The 20,075-nt window shown below is 48.0% G+C and overlaps 1 protein-coding gene across 1 annotated transcript in view; it reads left to right on the forward strand.

Annotated features, from left to right (window-relative positions):
• Window positions 1-669: 669 nt before the first annotated feature.
• Window positions 670-20,075, forward strand: part of ITIH6 (inter-alpha-trypsin inhibitor heavy chain family member 6) — a 28,892-nt gene continuing 9,486 nt past the window's right edge. The window contains exons 1-6 of the mRNA XM_045537597.1: window positions 670-771; window positions 1,855-2,009; window positions 6,740-6,850; window positions 7,695-7,942; window positions 10,085-10,254; window positions 14,838-14,954. Of these exons, the coding sequence (XP_045393553.1) occupies window positions 670-771; window positions 1,855-2,009; window positions 6,740-6,850; window positions 7,695-7,942; window positions 10,085-10,254; window positions 14,838-14,954 (903 nt within the window). The remainder of the gene's footprint in view (window positions 772-1,854; window positions 2,010-6,739; window positions 6,851-7,694; window positions 7,943-10,084; window positions 10,255-14,837; window positions 14,955-20,075) is intronic.

The following is a 20,075-nucleotide window of genomic DNA, read 5'->3' on the forward strand; positions in this document are numbered from 1 at the left end:
GTATTACATAGTCAGTAAGTGGCAGAACTGAGATTCAAACCCAGATGGTCTGAGTCCAGAGCCTATATTTTGAACTACTGCATTATATTATTTCTAAGTTCTGCCCTAGCCTGTCTTAGCCTTTTACTATTCTGGAGATCGTAGGTCTGATGTCTGTAGGACACCTAAATTGTTATTGGACCCTGAGTAGGTCCTTCCTGGCTCTAGGTTAAAGTCAGCACCAGAAAGGACCAGGATTGGGGGCTTTCCTCTCCGATCCCTCTCTCATCTCACCTTTTTAAGATGCTCAATGCTAAGTGACCTTTCTCTGGCCCCAGTTACTGGGCTCCTGTGGATGTTTATAGGAAAGAAAAACCCCACCCTGAGCCAACACAGCAAACAGACAGACCCAGCACTCTGGTATGTTTAGTTTCCATTCATCTTACAGCTGGATGAGGGGAAAAAGGGAGGAATGGAACTGGCCCTTCTCCAGGCAAGATGCCAGCCCCAGCTCTTGGACAATCCTGGCTTGTATGGACCTCAATGCCACATTCAGAGCCTTCCCCACCCTTCAGGATGGTCCCTCCCTCTCAGGAGAAGGGATACCTGGAGGTTTAAAAGAGCAGAGATTCGGAGATCGGGCTCAGACCTTCTGGACGTGAACAACAGACCCAGGCCAGAGGTGGCCTCATGTCTGGGTGGAGGTACCTCATCTGTGTCAGCACTTTGCTGATCATTCTCCTTGAAATGACATGCCAGGGACCTCCTGGCCCCCCTTCATCAAACACAAAGGTCAGTTCTGGGATGAGGGAACAAAGCTTGGGGATTTGTGAGAAAATTAGCTCCTGGGGGGGATTGGGGAAGGTTATCCATTCTGTTACTTCAGTCCTACGATGAGAAGCCAGAGAAAAGAGGTATTGTTTGCTGACCATGTGTCAGGTGCTGTACCAGGGGTCTTAGAATTATTATTTCATTTAGTCCTCACAGCATCTCTATGAGCTAGGCTCTATTATTATTCCCATGATAAAGAAGAGGAAACAGAGGCTCAGAGGTGAAGACACAGTTAGGAAGTGGCAGAACCAGAATTTGAATGTAGGTTCGCCTGATCCCAAATTGCTCTCATTTCCCATTGCCTCACACTGGGAAGGAACGAGATGTGCACTATGTGCGGGTAGATGGAGGGATCATGACTTCAGGAAGGGTGAGGAAGAAGATAGATATCTTGCCTGCTGTCTGACCTCAGTTAACACATTATAAAATGTGGACAGTAATAGTATCTAGCTCATGGGGCTGATGTGAGGATTAAATAAGCTCATGAATGCCAGATGCTTATGCTCGCAGTTCACGATTGCATATATCAGGTGCAATTCTTTTTACCTGAGATCCTAAGAAGGAAAAAATAAATATTTATCACAGTGCCTTGCTCAGCGTAGGGCTCAATGAATGGCAGCCGTTCTGCTATATTCTAAAGCCTTGCTACTCAAAGTGAAATCTGTGGACCAGCAACATTAGCATCCCCTGAGAGCTTGTTAGAAGGGTACAATCTCAGCCCTCAACCTAGACTTGCTGAATCAGAATTCGCATTAAACAAGATCCCCAGGAGATTCATGTGCACATTAAAGTTGGATCAGCACTTGTCCAGAGAGATCCCTTGATTTGTGATCTTCTGTGAGTCTTTGGTTCTGAGACTTGATAAAGCTTGCTGAAATATCAGGTAGATCCACAAAATGGATGCTAGAGGCTGTTTTCCCTCTCTAGGCCTCACTTTAGCCACCTGTACCCTGAGGCCTATCTAGGAATCTTGTGTTCCCAAGTACTAGCCTATTAAGGCCAAAGATAGAGTCTACCTAACCCACCTCCTATCTTCTCTCTCAGCTGTTGATGACGAGCTATTCCATGCGCTCCACTGTGGTGTCTCGCTATGCCCACACCTTTGTCACATCTGTCCTGTTCAATCCACATGCTGAAGCCCAGGAAGCTATCTTTGACCTGGATCTGCCTCGCCTTGCCTTTATCTCCAATTTCACCATGTAAGTCTGCTTCCAAACTCACCACTTCATTCATTCGTCCATACATTTGTTCATTCTTTTGCTTGTTCTTTCAGCAGAGCATAGTGATTAAGAGGATACAGCCTGAGATCAGACTTCTTGAGTTTGAAACCTGGCTCTGCCAGCTATGGGACTCAGGGCAAAGCTACTTCTCTTCTGGCAATCTCATTTTACATGTCTACAAAATGGAGATAAAATTAGAGCCCACTTCTGAGGATTAAAGGAGTTAACATATGTGGAAATATATGCTAAAATAAGTGCCAGGAACATTATTATGATAATGTACGTGATAATATTAGTTTTATTATTTTTTTAACAAACATTTCCTGATGCTGACTGCGTGACATACACTGTGCTGGATATGACGGAAAGAGTGAGATGAACCGTATACAGTCTCTACTCCCAAAGAGTTCACAATCTGATGGGGGGAAATAAAAAAGTAAGCAGATGATTTTAATGAAGTACGCTGGGAGGAAAGAGAAGTCTGAATGCGGAATGGTGGGAACAGTGAAGCGGACCAGGAGACAGTGGTCAGTTCCTTCCCCCCAGGCTGGTGGATAAAGCCTCAGAGATGACACCTACACTCAGACTTGAAATATGAGATGTTCACCAGGCAAGCAAGGTGCGGTCAGGGTTGGGGAAACTCAGGAAAGAGGAGTAAAGGCACAAACATTCCCTCATTAGGGGAAGTGAAAGTACTTCCATGTCACTGTAGTGTCAGGGACAGGCAAGGGGTAGAAGAGGGGTCAGAAAGAAAACTTGAAAGGTAGGGAAAAACTAGGCCATGGAGGACTTCTAATGCTAGAGCACATACTTGGGGCTTATTTAAGGGTCTCCAAACCATCTTATGTGTATGCACACCTATCAGGAAAAACTTGATCATGTACTCCCAGAATATGTATATATTAATTTATACATTATATATATATATACACACACACTACTGAGCAAATATATTAGGTATATTATAAAGCATATAAATATGAATCACAAAGGATGAGGAAAAACCCCTATAAATAGAGTGTGAATATTCTTTTCCCACTCCCTCTCAATTTGTCTTCAGTATCCCCTGGGACATGTGCACCTTTCCTTAGAAATAACTGTGGCCCATAAAGAGGAGACAAGACACAGCAAGGTTTTAAGCAAGGAGGGATGATCGTGCAGTGGGGGTGGGCTGGCAACCAGGAGCTTAGCAGGGAAACAAGGACAGAGTCCATGTGCAGGGCATGCTGAAGGCAGGAACAGGACAGTGGCGGTGGGTCTGAGAGACCACTGGAGGGAGAAGCAAGCTGACTCTGTGTGGGGAGTAAGTAAATATAGATGGTGCCTACCTTTCTTTTGGTCTGTCAGACCTGGTGGATGACAGTGCCTTATTGAGGTGATGAACAAGGGAGGAGGAGCAAATAAAGGGAAACTCAGTGGGGCCTCATTAGCCGCCATAGTGCCTTAGTATGAATTACTCAGTATGAATTACTACTAAAATGGTCCCTGGCTTTGGGGAGAGGGACTCTCAGGCTTAGGAGATTAGTGAGCCCAGCAGAGGCAGAATTCCTGCCCTAGCTCAGGCCCCATCTTCCCTGTGAGTGAGGAGGAGATTCTTGTGCCATCAACAACCTGTACAACCTCAAACAGCAGCCCTGGGGCCTAAGCTGTGCCATCAAGAACCTTCTGGCACTCCCCTGGAGAGTAGCTAAATTGGAGGACGTAATTGGTGTGGAGTCAGTTCAGGGATTTCAAGGGAGAAGTGCTGGGGTAGTCAAGGAGGGCTTCCTGGAAGCAGAATTTCCATGTTGGTAAAATTTCAAGGGACCAATATCACTGCACGTGGGGATCCATGGGAAACAAAGACCAAAAGAGCAGGCATGGGTCTGGAGTATGGGGGCTAACCAGAGAGGCTGGTAGTCAAATGATGTAAGGGCCAAGTAGTCAGGGAGAATTTGGATTTTTGCTTCAACAGAAAAAACACCAAAAGAATTTTTTAAAAAAATTAAGCAAAGCAGGCTGGAGGAAATGTTCTCGGGCAGACTCTGTGGAAAGTATGCTGGCTGGAGGCAGCACACACACAGAGGCCCCAGTGTGCTGCTGCCAGACCAGCTCCACCCTACCCCCCCACCCCCCAGGAGACCTTGGGGCGGTGCCAGCTCGGCCCACCCCCACACTAGCCCAGCCACAGCAATGCTCTGTTGCAGCTGCCTAGAGACACTTCTCGCCAGAGTGGTCTCTTCTGCAGGCTACTTATCCTCCCTCAGTGTTCCTGGAAGCTGCCACCTTGGTGGAGCAACTTTCCTGATATCTGTGCCTCAGTCACTGCCTTTGTAAAATGGAGACTGTGTCCTTGCCTCCTACAGAAAGAAGCAAGAAATAGAAAGGAGGAGAACTAATGTTCTCTAGGACACCCAACCATCACTCCTCGAAAGCTGGCTCTGACCCATCCCTCCCCTTTTCAATATTTGTCGAAGACTCTCCATTCTCCATGGCAAAAGTCCTTGCTGCTGTAGGAGCTCATTGAGTCTTATGTTCAAAGCCCCTTATTCTCTAGACCCACCCAACCACTCCAACCTTCTCTCCATACCTCCCTTCCCTGCCCCTCTGCTCCAGCCAAATCTAACTAACTACTTGCTGTTCCCTGAAACAAAAAAAACTCTGTGTTTTCCTGCTGTCTGTCTGAGATGCCCGCTCCACAAATAATTGTTGAGTGCCTACTCTGTGCCAGGCCATATTCCAGGCACTGGGGGTACAGAAGCAAATAAGACACACAGAATCCCTTGCCCTAGAGGAGTTCACAGTCCAGTAGAGAAGATAGACTAGGAAAAAAATAAACAAGTAAGTATATGTGAGTTTGTGGATGAGAAGTGCTACAAAGAAAACAGTAAGTAAAGCAAGGGAGACAGGCTGAGGGGGAACGTGCTGTTTTAGAGTGATCAAGGATGTCTGTCTGAGAAAGTGACATTTGAACAAGGACTTGACAAAAAAAGAGGGTATAAAGACTTGCAACAATCTGGGGGAAGAGCATTCCAGGCAAAGGGAACAGCAATTGCAAAGGCTTTGAGACGGGAGTGTGCTGAACAAATTCAAGAAATAGCAAGGAGGCAAGTATGGCTGGAGCAGAGTGAGTGAAGGAGAGAGTAGGGGGAGATGGGATTAGAGAGTGACAGTGACCCAGATTGTGTAGGTTCACAGGGGGCTTGATGAGGACTTTGGCTTATACTCTGAGTTGAGATGGCAGTCATGGAGACTTTTGGGCAGAGGAGGTACATGGCCTGATTTAGGATTAACAGGATCTTTCTGACTGCTTCAAGGAGAACAGAAAAGGAGGAAAGAGTTTGAAGAGGGAAGCCAGTTACTAGTTTATTGCACATGTCCAAGCAAGAGGTGTTGGTAATTTGGATCAGGACAGTAATTGTGAGAGAGGTGATCAGACTGTGGATGTCTTCTAAAGACAGACCAAAAATCTCTGATGGATTGGATGTGGAGTGTGAGAGAAAGAGGGAAGTCAGGCATGGCTCTAAGATTTTTAGCTGAACAACTGTTTCCTGAGATAAGGAAGACCAGGGGAGGAGCAGATTTGGCAGGGGAGAGATACCTGGAGCTCAGTTTTGGAGACGTTCAGCTTGAGGTGCCTATTGAGCATTCTAGTGGAGATGTCAAGTAGGCAATTGGATGGGTCTGGAGTTCAGGGGACAAGTCCACATTGGAGACACAGATTTGGGAGTCATCTGTGTATAAATGGTATTTAAGGCCATGGGGCTAGATGACATCACCTAGAGAGTGAATGTAGAAAGAACAAAAGGGGGCAGAGGAGGGAGGGGAGGAAAGGGGAGGGGAGCGCAGATCGACAACAGAGCCTTGGAGTGTTCCAAAGATTTAGACGTCAGGAAGAGAAGGAGCCAGCAGAGGAGTCTGAGAGGGCATGGCCAGTGAGAATTGTTCCTTCATAACCTCCCTGTCTTTCAGGTCTGGTTTCAAGGCTACCTCCTCTAGGGCCCTTTCCTGAAGACTTGGGCAAAAAATGTTCTCTCCTTTCTTTGAACTCCTTTACACTTCATTGCCTTCCTTAGAGATATGGGGAAAATGGGAGTAAGCAAGTCTGTTTATAACCCATCAGTGTCTGAGCTCCTTGAGGACAAGGCCTTCTCCCTTGTCAGGCCAAGAAACCTTTGCAGCAATTTGCACACTGCTTTTATAGTTTTTACCACCTATACCACCCACCATGTAATTCGCTTAATATATTTCTTAAACAGATACACTTTTTAAGATGATCCAGGTCTTATCTTAAGCAACAATATCTATAAGTTCATGGGTTTATGTGCTAGTTGTATTTTTAAGTAAACATTATAGTAAATACATAACAATTATAATAAAAAATGTTCAGTTATGTCCCACCTAAAATTATGTTGTGTGCCAAAAGGTGGCATTCCTTCAGCACTTTGGGAAACACAAAACTCTAACACCAGGTCCGCCATGTGCTGTGTGGACTCTGTTTCCCCATCTGAGAAATGGAGATAATGATATCAACTTCACCTTCTTTATATCCCTCTCTTCTCCTCTCTTCTCTTCTTGCCACTCACACTGGGGCTTTATGGCACTAAGTTTTTTTTTTCCCCAATCCCCATCTTCCTTCCTCCTCCTTCTTTGTATATCTCTTTCTCTCTGTCTCTGACCATCTCTTTTTTCCCTATCTCTGCTGTCCCTCCTCTTTCCTGCCCCATCAGGACCATCAACAATAAAGTCTATGTTGCAGAAGTCAAAGAGAAGGACCAGGCAAAGAAAATCTACGAGGAAGCCCATCGGCACGGAAAGACAGCTGCTCACGTAGGCATCAGGTAAGGCCCCATCCAGTGCAAAACATGACTTAATCATCTTAGCTGTGTGATCAGGGGAGATGCATGTTCTCTCTGGGCCTCAGTCTCTACCTCTGTAAAGTGGGGACAATGATCTCTACTGCATAGGATTATGTGAAGATGATGTGACCTAATGAATATCAAAGCCTGTAATAGAGTAGGTGTTCAATAAATGGAATTTTGCTTCCCCATTGCCATTTTTCTCCTGCCAGCACAATGTGACTTATTTAAGAATTGACACCTTCTGGGAAGATTATGTGCAAGTGAGATTTTTCAAAATTGAATCCTGTTTCCTAACTGAGTTCCACTTAGCTGGCAGAAATGTATTGTCTTCCTTCAGTGTTTCCTCCCAGCTTTCAAGGGAGTTTCATGGAGCAAAAACTTTAGCTTTGGCTCCTGCTATCTGAGGAGTTACTGCCATATAAACAAGCTCTGTGAAAAGCATGGGGGAGGGGTGGGTGGGACGGACAGTTTGAACAGGAAGAGACATTGTGTGTAAATCGAAAACTCTTTCTGTAAAACAAATCCTTAGCCCCTAATTACTCTATTCTAGATTCAGATTTTCACAGACTGAGTTCTCTTAAGGGTGAGCTACCTGTGGTACAATTTCTCAGGCAAAATATTTAGGGGAGTGAATGAGGGAGGGAGAGAGATTGATGAGTGGATATATGGATGACTGACCTTGGGCCAGGGACTCTGTTGACCAGAAGCCTGGTCAGGTCTGCTGCGGCAAGAGTCAGGGTGAGCAAAACCAGGTCATGTCACAGCCCCCCTGGCTCCTCAGGAGATCCTGTTCCCTTCCCACCTTCATCCCTTTCCTGTCCAGAGACCGGGAATCAGAGAAGTTCCGCATCTCCACCAGCGTGACAGCAGGCACAGAGGTGACTTTTTCCTTGGCCTATGAAGAACTGCTGCAGCGGCACCAGGGCCAGTACCAGCTGGTGGTCAGCCTAAGGCCAGGACAATTGGTAAAAAGGCTGAGTGTAGAGGTCACAGTGTCAGAAAGGACAGGCATCGCCTATGTGCATGTACCACCTCTGAGGACCAGCCGCCTGCATACCAACGCCCACACAAGTACGTGGACAGCACCGTGGGCCAGCCACTGACAGGCCATCCCTGAATGGGAACCTTCTCCATTCCACTGGGCTTCCCTCTATACTGCTCCTGCCCTATGTTCACTGCCACGTTCCTACCCAACTCAGTGAGAAGAGGGCGTGTTTAGAGTTGAAGATATTTGGATTCCAACCTTGACCTGGTCTTTGCAGGCTGCATGACATAGACAGTTACAAACTTCCCAGACCCTTTATTTCCCTCACACAAAAAAAGTAATATTAGAAGGGGGGGTCGCTACATGGGCCAATGAAATCAAATCATGTGTTAACAATGCCAAACCTTGTAGAATCCTGAGTGAGAAAACCAGGCTGTCCCCTGGATCGCCACTGAGTGCAGGGAGGATACCTTCTCAGGGCTGCAGGGCAGAGAGGCCACTGAGTGCAGGGAGGATACCTTCTCAGGGCTGCAGGGCAGAGAGGCGTCCCGCCTGCCAGGCTTGCTAGAGGAATTCCAAGGCCAGACAAGCTACATCAGAATCACATGAGCTCTTAGGAATGCACATTCCCTGACCCAGCCTTCAGGGTCTGCTTCAGTAGGATGGGGTGGGACCCAGAATCTGCACATTTAAGCAGTCTCAGGTGACCCTGATGTCCAGCAGGGCTGGAGAACCACGGAGCTGGCCTGCACACCTCATCCCAGAGAGGAGCGGACAGGCACAGAGAAACCCCAGCTCACGAGGCCACCCCACTAAGCATTTTAGCACAGGAGGGCCTGCCTGATTTGACCCTGCCGACCCAGGGAGGCCGTGAGGTGGAGAGTGGAGAGAGACAGACACACAGACTGGGTTCAGATCCCACCTTTGAGGCTCCCCTAACGAGGGACCAGCAAAGCAAGGGACGCCATTGCTGTGCCTGACTTTTCCCATCTGTAAAATGGGCGAGAGGCCACCCGCAGCCCAGGACCTTTGTGAGAATTTGAGAAAACTCCTCCCTCCGATTTGCTTGGCCCAGAGTAACGAAGACTGGATGATGACTACAGCAGCTAGCATCACTTAGCGCTCTCTGAGCCCCAGGTGTGGTTGCAAATGCTTTCCATAAATGGCCCCCTTGAATGCCCACAAACACTGTGTCTGAACTAGGAGCTGTCGTCATCCCTGTGCTACAGATGGGGAGAGTGAGGCGTAGAGAGTGAATGACTTGTGCAGGGACACCCAGCAGCCACAGGGACCTGGGCCCACAGGCCATCTGAGTCCCTGCAGCCTGCACTCTTAAGCCCTAAGCTATAAATGGCAGCTCCCTCCCCCTTCTCCTTAAAGGTTAAAACAGAGGGTAGGACCAATCCTGTGAGGGAAAAACCAGAACAAAGAGCTCTGAAAGGAAGGAAGCCAAGGGAATGTATGTGAGCAGGCGCCTCAGAGAGTAGGGGCTCACTTGGCCCCTAAGCTTCCTGACAGCTGTAGCAGGAAGGAGGGGGGAGCAGAATTCCCAAGTTTCCACTTTCTGGAAAAAAGGAGGCACAGAGACATTTCTAAATGGACATTTGTCTTGGATTCCAGAGGAGTTGATCTTGTGGCCAGCTCAGCAAACATCCGGGACCAGAAATTCATCTGTGATTCCATGAGACACTAAAAGGCTTATTCACACACGTGATTCCGAGAGTCAGAAGGCAGAGGGGGAAGAAAACACATGAAATTCTATCCCAGAGGAGAACCTTGCTAGACTGCTCTTTCCCACAGTAGAAAGGGGGATGGGAGGAGACCTAGGCCCCGTCTGTGTGTCTGTCTCTCTGCTCACAGACACAGCCCTGCCTCTGTGGGAGGAGACCCAGGCTCCTGGTCTAGCTGGGGACACGACACTCCTGCAGGGCCTGGGCCTGGGGTGGGGTGCGGTGGGCAGTGAGACAGGGCCTGGGGGCTGAGGGCAGGGCTGGGTCTGTCAGGCTGGCCTTGATGGAGGAGGCAGAGCGGCAGCTGGCGGGAGGACGTGGAGAGGAGCCTGGGGCAGGTGGAAGGGCGTCGGAGGCGGGAGGAGCAGCAGGCGGTGGGGTGGTCGGGGTTAGACTTCTCACCCGCCCCAGAGGGTGCCCCTTTGCTGCCCTTTCCCTGGCCTTTTGGGCCACTGAGCCGTCCATGCCACCCCACCCGAACCCTCCCGACCCATACAGGTGTGGCTGACTCGCCCCCATCCACCAGGATCGAGAGGGGACAGACCTGTGTTCGGATCACCTTCTGCCCGACACTGCAAGACCAGTCTGCCTTCTCCAGCTCAGGCATCATGGCCGACTTTGTGGTCCAGTACGATGTGGCAATGGAGGATGTCATTGGGGACGTTCAGGTGAGGGGCCCGGGGGAGTGGGAAGAGCACTGGCTCTGGAGCCAGACAGGCTTGAGCAATGCTCGAGCCTCTCCCAGTTGTTCTTTGAGTTTCCCTAAGGATCAGCAAGAACCAGTGAGCAGGGAAAGGTTGATGTGCAAAGACCCATGGCTTCAACCTTGGCAGGCACATGTACTCCCCATGTATGTGTACATGGAGCTGTATCAATTGAATCAAGCTCCAAATGAACCCACCTCTAATTGAATCAAGTCACAGCCCACTCTGAACCAGTCCTTTTGCAAAGTGAACCACTGGCCAGTAATGGGATGCTCACGCTCATGGGCTCTCCTGCTTTCTGCAGCTCTGATGGATACGCTCCTGTTCCCTTGGGCTTTCTTGCTGTCTCTTGGTTTTAGCAAACTACTTTGCTTCAGCTGGGCCACCTGCCTAACGGGGAGCCCTTCAGTTCTGGGCTCCCACACACATAAGATTGAGCAGAGATTCCCCGCTCTCTCGAAGTGGCATAGTGCTGACCCCAGACCCTCGGCTTGACCTTGAGGGTCTCAGGGGAGGCTGAGAGGTCTGTTCCCACCCGCCTTTCATCTCTCACGTCTCACCGCCCCCTGCACACAAAGCCCCCTCCAGCTGCCTCACACCGACCACACACCTTTCCCCAGAAACACCCAAGCCCGCCCCTCATCTGTGTGTGAGCATTTGCTCATAGTAGCTGCTGTCCTGGGAAGGTCCTCTTCCTGCTTTCTCTACTGGTCAGCATCCTCCTCCTCCTGAAACCCTGCACAAGCACGTCCTCCTCGATGAGCCCACTCCACCAACAATCCTTCTCTCTGCCCTGGCCAGATAGTTCTTGGATTAAATCTCTCCTCGTGCATTACCCATTCGTTCATACGTTGACACGTCTCCACCGAGCAGAGCTACTCTAGCCCTCCAGCTCCAGTGCTGTACTCGTTGATTCTGAGAACTCAGAAGTGACTGGACATGGCCGCTAATCTCCCGCTGCCGTCTCCAGTGCTGAAGCAGTCAGATGCGCAGAGTCTTTCCATTCGTCCAGTGTTCCAGGTGCCGTGTAGAAGCTGCAATGGGTTATGTGGGGTTGCAGTGGAGGAGGGTTTCAGGACCGTCGTCATACAGGAGCTGGCATGTGAGTTAGTATGGAGATGATGAATAAGATTTACCTGCAAGTCGGTCGGTAAGGTGAAGGGAAAGGCATGCAGAGAGGGGGAACAGCATGTGCAGGGGCTCAGAGGTATGATGCAGCCTGTTGTGTGTCTAGGGGAATAAAAGTTATTCCCCTCTCAGAACAGGAGCTGAGGGTACCCTGCCGCAGGTGGCAGCAGGGGCCTTAAGCTGGTGCCCTGTCATGGAGGTGTGTTGGATCACCCAGGCGTCCCTCAGCTGCGTCGTTCTCTACCTTCACCACAGTGGCCCGCAGCGGAAACACAGATGGGATACATGGTATCAGGCAATAAACAGGACAACCAACACTGCCCTCCGCTGTGAGCCCTGACTGCTGCCTCCGCCCCACCAGGAGCCCTCAGCTCATCTCCCATGTCCTACTTGCGTGTGCCCATCTGTCAAAGCCCAGCGCCTTCCCCCGATCACTCACTCAGTGAGGACTCACGTGCACCTAGTCTGCGTCCTGCCCAGTGCTGGCCGATGTGGATATGACACACACAGTCCAGCTCCTGTCTCTGGGGCACACAGACAGAGGCAATAGTGACAGCAGGTTAGAAGTGGCCTGTGCATGACACACAAGGTATGATGGACACCATAATGAGGGGAAAAGCGGTCCAGGAAGGCGTCAAGAGGAAGAGGTCAAGCTGAACCTGGGCCTTCGGGAATGAAAAGAGGTGCGCCTGTGAGTGCCCTGAGGGGGACAGGCACCCTAGCAAACTGGGCGCTGCAGGAGGAAGGACGGGAGGCTGGCGGTATCCAGGCGTGTGTAGGGAATTACAAATGGCCTGGAGTTCCCGGGACAGAGGTTTGAGGTGCAAAAGGGGAAGAGGTGAGATAGAAGGCTGCCCAGTCCTGCGGGGCAACAGAAGGAACGTGGAATTTGTCCTGTAGGTGACCAAGGAGCCAGGAGAGGGAATGACGTTGTGAGGTTGTGTTTAGGGAGCCCCAGCACGGCATGGACGGGAGGGGCCGCAGGAGGACAGGGGATCTTGCCAGAAATGAGGGCTGAGGTCGGGCTTGGGCAGTTTGGGATGCCGAGGAGGGGTGGCGGGCCCGGAGAAGCATCCGGCAGATAAGAGCAGCGGGAATTGGCAGCTGAGTGGATGCTGGGGGATGAGAGGCACAGGAATGTTACAGGGGACACTCCAGTTTGTGTCAGGAGTGGCCACGTGTGTGGTGGTGCCCTGATTGAGAAGGAGACGAGGGCAGGGTGGGGGGAGACAATGAGTTCATGGTTTGGGCAGGATGTGTCAGAGGCTTCTTGGGACATGCAGGGGAACAGGTGGAAGGGCGAATAGGTACGCAGCTGGGGAGGGGGAAGAGCGGGCACTCTGGCCTGGAGAAAGAGATGACGGATGATTAGCGGTGGTTCAGTGGCAGAATCCAAGCGAGAGAGCGAGGTCACCCAAAGAGAATTACGGAGCCAGGAGGGAAGGTCCCTGAAGGCAGGAGCTCTGGCCCGGCTGCCCAGTCCAGGAGCTGTTGATCCCCTCAGCCCCCAGGGTGGCCACCCCTCACTGCCAAGAGCCTTCCCAGAGCCCCAGTCCCCAGCAGCTCAGTCCCCTGGAGCAACACCAGCATCACCATTTTCTGTGCATGCCTTGTCCTGACAGATATTGGGAAGCACCGCTAAGGGACTGGGAGGAAGAGTTGAAAGACAGGGCCAGAGAGGTGGTAGGAGAGTAAGGTGAGTTCCCTGTCTCAGAATCCCAGGGAAAGTGCCTCTGAAAAGAGCAGAAGTGATCATCCACTGTGAAACACGTGAAGGGGGCAGTGCCAGGAGACATGAAATGCAACCACTGAGTCTGGGGCCAAGCTGGCCACAGATGCCTGTAGTGAGCGAGGTGTCAGTGCGGGTGGGGGCAGCAGTCGGTCTCTGGGGGCCACAGGAGTGACCTGTCGGTGAGACCAGGGTGGGTTCCCATTTCCTCAGCCTTGGACGCTGCGGGGAGGAAAGAGGCTGGATAGAAGCTGGGGGGTGACTGGGGACAAGGGCTTGTCTCAGCGGATGAAACAGACCCAAAATTTTCCCATTCCAAGGAAGTCCCCACGGGGTGCATGCTGAAGGGCTTGGAGACAGGGGCCTGAGAGTGTGCTGGAGGCTGGCAGCGCTTGGGGTCCAGGGCAGGACTGTGTTGTCCTTCAGCCCAGGGGTGACTGCACGGGGATGTGGGCCCAGTGCAAGGGTGGGGGGCACTCTCAGGGTCCGTGGCCTGGCGCTCTCCATTGTCTGGGTGAGTGGGGTGGTTGGGGTGCAATGACTGCTGAGGGGACTGGCAGAGGTGGGTGAGCAGGGGCACGCCCCCGGGTTATGGGCTGGGAAGTGGGACCAGCAGAAAGTGGGCATGATTTTTCCCGGTAGCTCTCAGCGGCCCAGGTGTGGGAGGCGTGCAGAAGCCGGTTGGGTTCTGCCCTTGGCCTGGGCAGCTGCAGGGTGGGTGACGCAGGCCTTTGCCAACCGGGAGAGACTGTCAGGATTAAGAGAGGCAGAGGCTGCACATGCACATGTGAATTAATTCAGAAGCCAGGGTGGAGGGGAAGGGCAGGATGTCCTCCCATCTCCTCTTTGCCCCTGAGAGGTTGGAGGCAGTGGCCAGCCTTGTGGTCAGAGAGTGCCCGCAGGGGAGACAGGAGCACAGGCCTGTGTCCCCGGGCAGAGCCTGCTTCAGGCTTCAGGGCAGCACAGACCCTCAGCAAGCCCAGACATCCCTGGGCTGAGCTGAGACTGGTCCTGAGGGGCCCTCCCAGCCCCCCTCCCCTTCCCTCAGCTGTCCCAGCCCCCAGGCCTGCAGAGAGGAGGGATGGCGTGGGGAGGGGCTTCAGCAGCCAATCACATCCAGGGCGGCTCAAGGCATCTGTACCTGGTGTAACCAATCCCCTCAGAACAAACAGCTCACTCAGCTTGTGCTCCCTCCTCCCCTCCCTGCTCTGCCCAGCAACAGCAGAAAGGAGGCTTTAGGAGGAGAGGGAGGCCCTGCAAACTCCCAGCCCCTGGCAGCAATGAGCTGGGCCTCAGGCTCGCTCTATAGAGGGAGGTTAAAACAATACTTAGACTTCCCGGAGCCCAGGCAAAATGTCCCTAGGGACCCTCAAAACTGTGTAAGCCCAGCTCTCTCACAGACAGGAGCTCACATATCATACAGATCCGGATCCTTGGAATCCTGGGCCACAAACCAGTCTCCTTCACTGCACAGCTCTGGGCCAGGCCCTGGAATGAAGGTCTCGTAGCAGAGACACAGTTCTGCTGAAGCAGGCGGACATTGAGCAAACAGTCACACACAGGCCTACTTAACTAGAAACAGTGAGAAGTCCTAGGAAGCAAAGAACAGGGAGATATGCAGGAGAATAAGAGGGGCCCTGATTTAGATTGGCTCGCACAGCCCTTTTTGGTTTTGCTTCTTTTTGTCCAGGTTTACGATGGCTATTTCATTCATTACTTCGCCCCCAGAGGCCTCCCGCCTGTCGAGAAGGACGTGGTGTTTGTTATTGACGTGAGCGGCTCCATGTTTGGTACCAAGATCAAGCAGGTAACAAGGGCCCCCGGGACCTTTCTCAGTTCTGGCATGAGAAGTCCCAGAAAGCAGATGGTGCTGGAGCAATGGGACCCTGGGAGCAGAGACCCTACCATCATCCCATTACCCTTGGATCTGACCTGGGCCTACCTTGGGTGGTCCTGGTACCTAACATACTCATGTCGGCCTGTAGCCACAGAGTCCTAGGAGTTCCCATTGATCTGTGGGGACTGAACCCGTCGAGACCCTGAAGCATAAGAGTGCATTGTTCAGAAGGTGCCAGGGTCATCGAACCCTCAAGCTAGAGAGCCCTGGCATCCGAGAATCCGGAACCAATAAAACCTTAGGTAATAGACATTCTGAGCCTTCCCGAGGCCACAGGTTTTGGGGTTTGTTAATTTTTTTACTTTAAGGGCTTAATGTGATAGAGTACTGGCATTATAGGGTTAGACCCCGTAGAATCCTGAGGCCATATCCCTTTTATTCTTGTCGCACTGCACTTGTGAATCTGAATACTGAGGCCATAGGCCAAAGCGACTTTGATGTTACAGCCTGAATCCATAAAGTTCTGGAAGCAGAATTTCAAGCCATAATCCCCTGGGGCTCTAAGTTCAAGTGTCCTGGGACAGTGTAGCCTTTGTACCTGAAAGCTTTCAACTGCAGAGCTCTTTGGACCGAAGGCTAAATGAGTTGTTTTAGCAGAGTCAGGCAACCTGAGGTAGAGGAAATACCCCAAACCAGCTTCCAAGCCTTCAGTGTAGGCGATGGAACATGCTCAATTCCGGCCCTTTCTTAACTTCCTGTCCTATCCCACGGGGTCCTAAGCTCAGAGGTACTTGTGAAACTCACATCCTAGGGACACTAGCTCACTAAAAGTATGAGACCTATTTATGGCAATACAGCACGGTGTCTCTCACCCCGCACGTTACCATCACATCAACTGGGCTTCTGTATGATAACAGGAGGTTACGGCTGACATGACTACGAGTCTTAGATTCTACCACAGAAAGAGTCTGTTGGGAGGTCCAAACACAACAGGGGAGACAAAAACCTGGGCACTAAAAGGTATTTTATCCTCTGACACCTACCACTACTGCAAGTAAGAAAGACATCCTAACTTTTAGCCAGATAAACATAAAACCTCATATTAAATGCTTTATTTTAGTTCCTTTCCCTGATATATTATGTCTGGCTTTCAATATAAAATTTTAAGGCATGTTAAAAGGAAATAAATATTGTCTGAAGAGAAATAACAAACATCACAACCAGGCTTAGATATGTCAGAGATGTTGGAATTATCCCCGTGGGAATTTAAATAAACTATGATTAATATGCTAAGGGCACTAATTGATAGAATGGATAACATGCAAGAATAGATGGGCTGTGTAAGCAGAGTTATTTAAACCCTATGAAAGTCTAAAGGAAATACTTGAAAATCAAAAACACTGTAATGAGAATAAAGAATGTCTTTGATTGATCCATCATTAGACTGGATATGGCCAGGGGAAGAATGAGTGAGCTTGAATACATGTCAGTAAAAACTTCCCAAAGTGGAAAAGGAAAAGAAATCAGAATTTTTTAAAAAAACTGCCCTGAATATCCAAGAACTGTAAGACAATTACTAAGATGTAACATGAGCATAATGGGTATAAAAGAAGGAAAAGTGAGAAAGAAAGGAACAGAAGAACTATTTGAAATAATAGAGGATACAAATTTTCCAAAATAAATGATAGACACCAAACCACAGGTCCAGGAAGCTCATAGAATACCAAACAGTATAAATAACAGAAAACTACAGCTAGGAATATCATATTCAAGTTGCGGAAAATTACCAAGAGAAAATCTTTTTACAAAACTAGAAGAAGAAAGCATCTTACCTATAGAGGAACAAGGATATGAATTACATCAAACTTCTCTTTATAAACCATGGGAGCAAGGAGAGAGTGGAGTGAAATAAATCAAGTGTTGAAGGAAAAAACCCACCAGCCTAGAAGTATACATCAAAATTATCATTCCCAAGTGAAAGATAAATACTTTCTCAGAAAAACAAAAATTGAAGGAATTTTCACCATTAGACTTGCTTATTAAGAAATGGTAAAAGAATTTCTTCAGAGAAGGAAAATGGTATACCTCAGATGGTTGAATCTACTACTCCTAGTACTTTCTTTTATTTTCTTTCTTTTTTTTTTTTTTTTTTTTTTTTGAGACAGTCTCACTCTGTTGCCTGGGTGAGTGCTGTGGTTTCAGCCTAGCTCACAGCAACCTCAAACTCCTGGGCTCAAGCAATCCTCCTGCCTCAGCCTCCTGAGTAGCTGGGACTACAGGTGTGTCCCACCACTCCCAGCTAATTTTTTCTATTTTTAGTAGAGACTAGACACAGGGTCTCACTCTTGCTCAGGCTGGTCTCGAACTCCTGAGCTCAAGCCATCCTCCTGCCTCGGCCTCCCAGAGTGCTAAGATTACAGGCGTGAGCCACCGCACCCTTTCACTTTCTAATGAAAGAAAGAGTATTAGAGAAGAAATAAATGAAAGTAAAATATATTTTATTTTTCTTATTAACTGATTTAACAGATAATATTTCATTCAAAATAATAATAGCAATGATGTTTTCAGTGAATCTAGTTTATGAATATGTGAAATTAATGATAGTTATATTTTAAGGGATAAGAGTGAACAATTGGGAATAGTCTGTTTCAAGGTTCTTGCACTATGCATAAAGCTGTATAGTGTTATTTGAACATGGGCTTGGATAAGTTGTAAAATGTATATTGCAAATGTTAGGGCAACCCCTAAAATTTTTTAAGTAAATAGATATGCTAAGTGATGAGAGACAATGGGATTATGTAAAATTCTCAATTAAGAGTGGAAGACTAAAGAATGAGAAAAATGAATAAAAACATTTTCAAATATGGCAAATATTAATCCAACTATATCAGTAACCATTGTAAACATAAATGGTTTAAATATACTAATTAAAAGACAGAAACTGTCAGTCAGGATGGGTAATAAAACAAGACCCAACTGTATATTGTTTACAAGAAACTCATCCTAAATATAAAGACACAGATCAAAAGTAAAGGAATATAAAGAAAGATATACCATGCTAACAACATTAGAAGTGGGAAAGATGGGAGAGAGCTGAAGGATAAAAATCTATCTATTGAGTACAATGTACACTATTCTGGTGATGGGTACACTAAAAGCCCTGACTTCAGCATTATATAATACAATTCATCCATGTAGCAAAAAACACATGTACCCCCTAAATCTATTGAAATAAAAAAATAGTGGTGTGAGTTCACACACACACAAAAAAAGAGAAAGATATACCATGCTAACTCAAATTGAAAGGTGGGTAGCGATATTAATTTCAGAGAAAATAGACTTCAGAGCAAGGGAATTATTAGTGATAAACAGGTGCATTGTATGATAATAAAGGAGTCAATTCTCCAAGAAGACATAGCAATCCTTAATGTGTATGCACCTAGCAACAGAGTACCAAAATATATAAGTTAAAAACTGATAGAACTGGAAGGCAAAATAGAGGAATCCGCTATTAGAGCTAGAGACTTTACCATCTCTCTATCAGTAACTGACAGCTCCAGCAGGCAGAAAATCAGTAAGGACATAGTTGAACTGAACAGAACCATTAATCAATGGATCTAATTGACATTTCTAGAATACTTTATTCAACAACAGCAGAATACACATTCTTCTCAAATTCACATGGAACATTTACCAAGATAGACCAAATTCTGGACCATAAAACACACTTCAACAAATTTAAAAGAATACAGATCATACAACATATGCTCTCAGATCAAGTGGAATTAAACTAGAAACCAATAATACAAAGATAGCTGGGAACTCTCAAAATAATTGGAGATTAAACAACACACTTCTAAAAACATAATCTGTTCCTGGTTGGCAAGAGGTTCTAACTTCTAGGCCCCCTTAGGCTCTCACTTTTCTATAACTGTTTTCAGGAAAGGCCATCCTCTTAAGTCTCAGCCCTCTTAATGGAAACAAAAGTGTGGTGCTTAGCTCCCTGTCCCAGGATGTGTGACCTATCCCCTGAGCTTTCCCTATGGCAGGAAATATTGTGATCTGCTTAGAAGCATTGAAGCCATTTCCTATCAGTTTAAGGTGTAGAGGAAGGTAGATCTCAACTTTCCTTCCTGTGGTCTCTGAAATCCATACCTATGAAAAGGATTGAAGGTAAAATATTGTACTTAGGATCACTGGATTTAACATGTCCCAAATGTGGATTTGATCCATTAGTGACTAGCTGTGTGACCTTGAGCAGGTAACTCCACCTCTCTGAGCCTCAGTGTCATCACCTACAACATGGGGACAATATTAGCACCTTCTTCATTGTGTTGCTGTGAGGATTAAATGAGCTGATGCACCTAAAGTGTTTAGCAGAGTGCCTGGAACATAGTCCCATAAATGGTACCTTATACTAGATCCTACATACTCTATTCCCTAAACTCCTATGCTAAGTATTGTCATGTAGAAGGGAGACAAGAAGAAGTATCCTAAGCCCTGCTCTTAGAGAGTTCAATATCTAGATGGAGGGTAAAAATATTTCACATAAGACAGTCAGCAAATAGTCTGGGACAGGAAATATCTGGGTGAGAAAGGCATGGGTCAGGGTAGGTAGGCAACTCAAGGAAGAGCTTTATAGAAAAGGAGCAACTAAAAGAACAGTGAAGATATGAATAAGTAAAGGGGCAGTTGAAGGGTATGCTATCTCATGAGCACAACAAGAGAAAAGTTATGGAGGTGAACTGAAATCTGGGTTATCTAGGGGCTGATGAGAAGTCAAGCCTGGAAGAAACAGAGGATAAGGTAGACGGGCAGATTAGAGCAGAACCAAAAGATACAAAGTCATTGAAAGTCAGCCATAAAGACCTGGAATCATAAAACTCCTAAACTTTAGAGTCCTGAAATCATTGAATCCTGGGTCATGCACATGGACTCTAGAGCTCTGAAAACATAGAGTTTGAACCTTCTGTGGGAGGTTCAATAGAACTTTCTTGATGATAGAAATGCCCTAAAATTCCATGCTGTGTAATACAGTAGCCACTGACCATATGGCTACTGCAAGTGAAGAAGTGAATTTTTTAAATTTTC

This window comes from Lemur catta, chromosome X, assembly GCF_020740605.2.
Source record: "Lemur catta isolate mLemCat1 chromosome X, mLemCat1.pri, whole genome shotgun sequence".
Classification (NCBI taxonomy): domain Eukaryota; kingdom Metazoa; phylum Chordata; class Mammalia; order Primates; family Lemuridae; genus Lemur; species Lemur catta.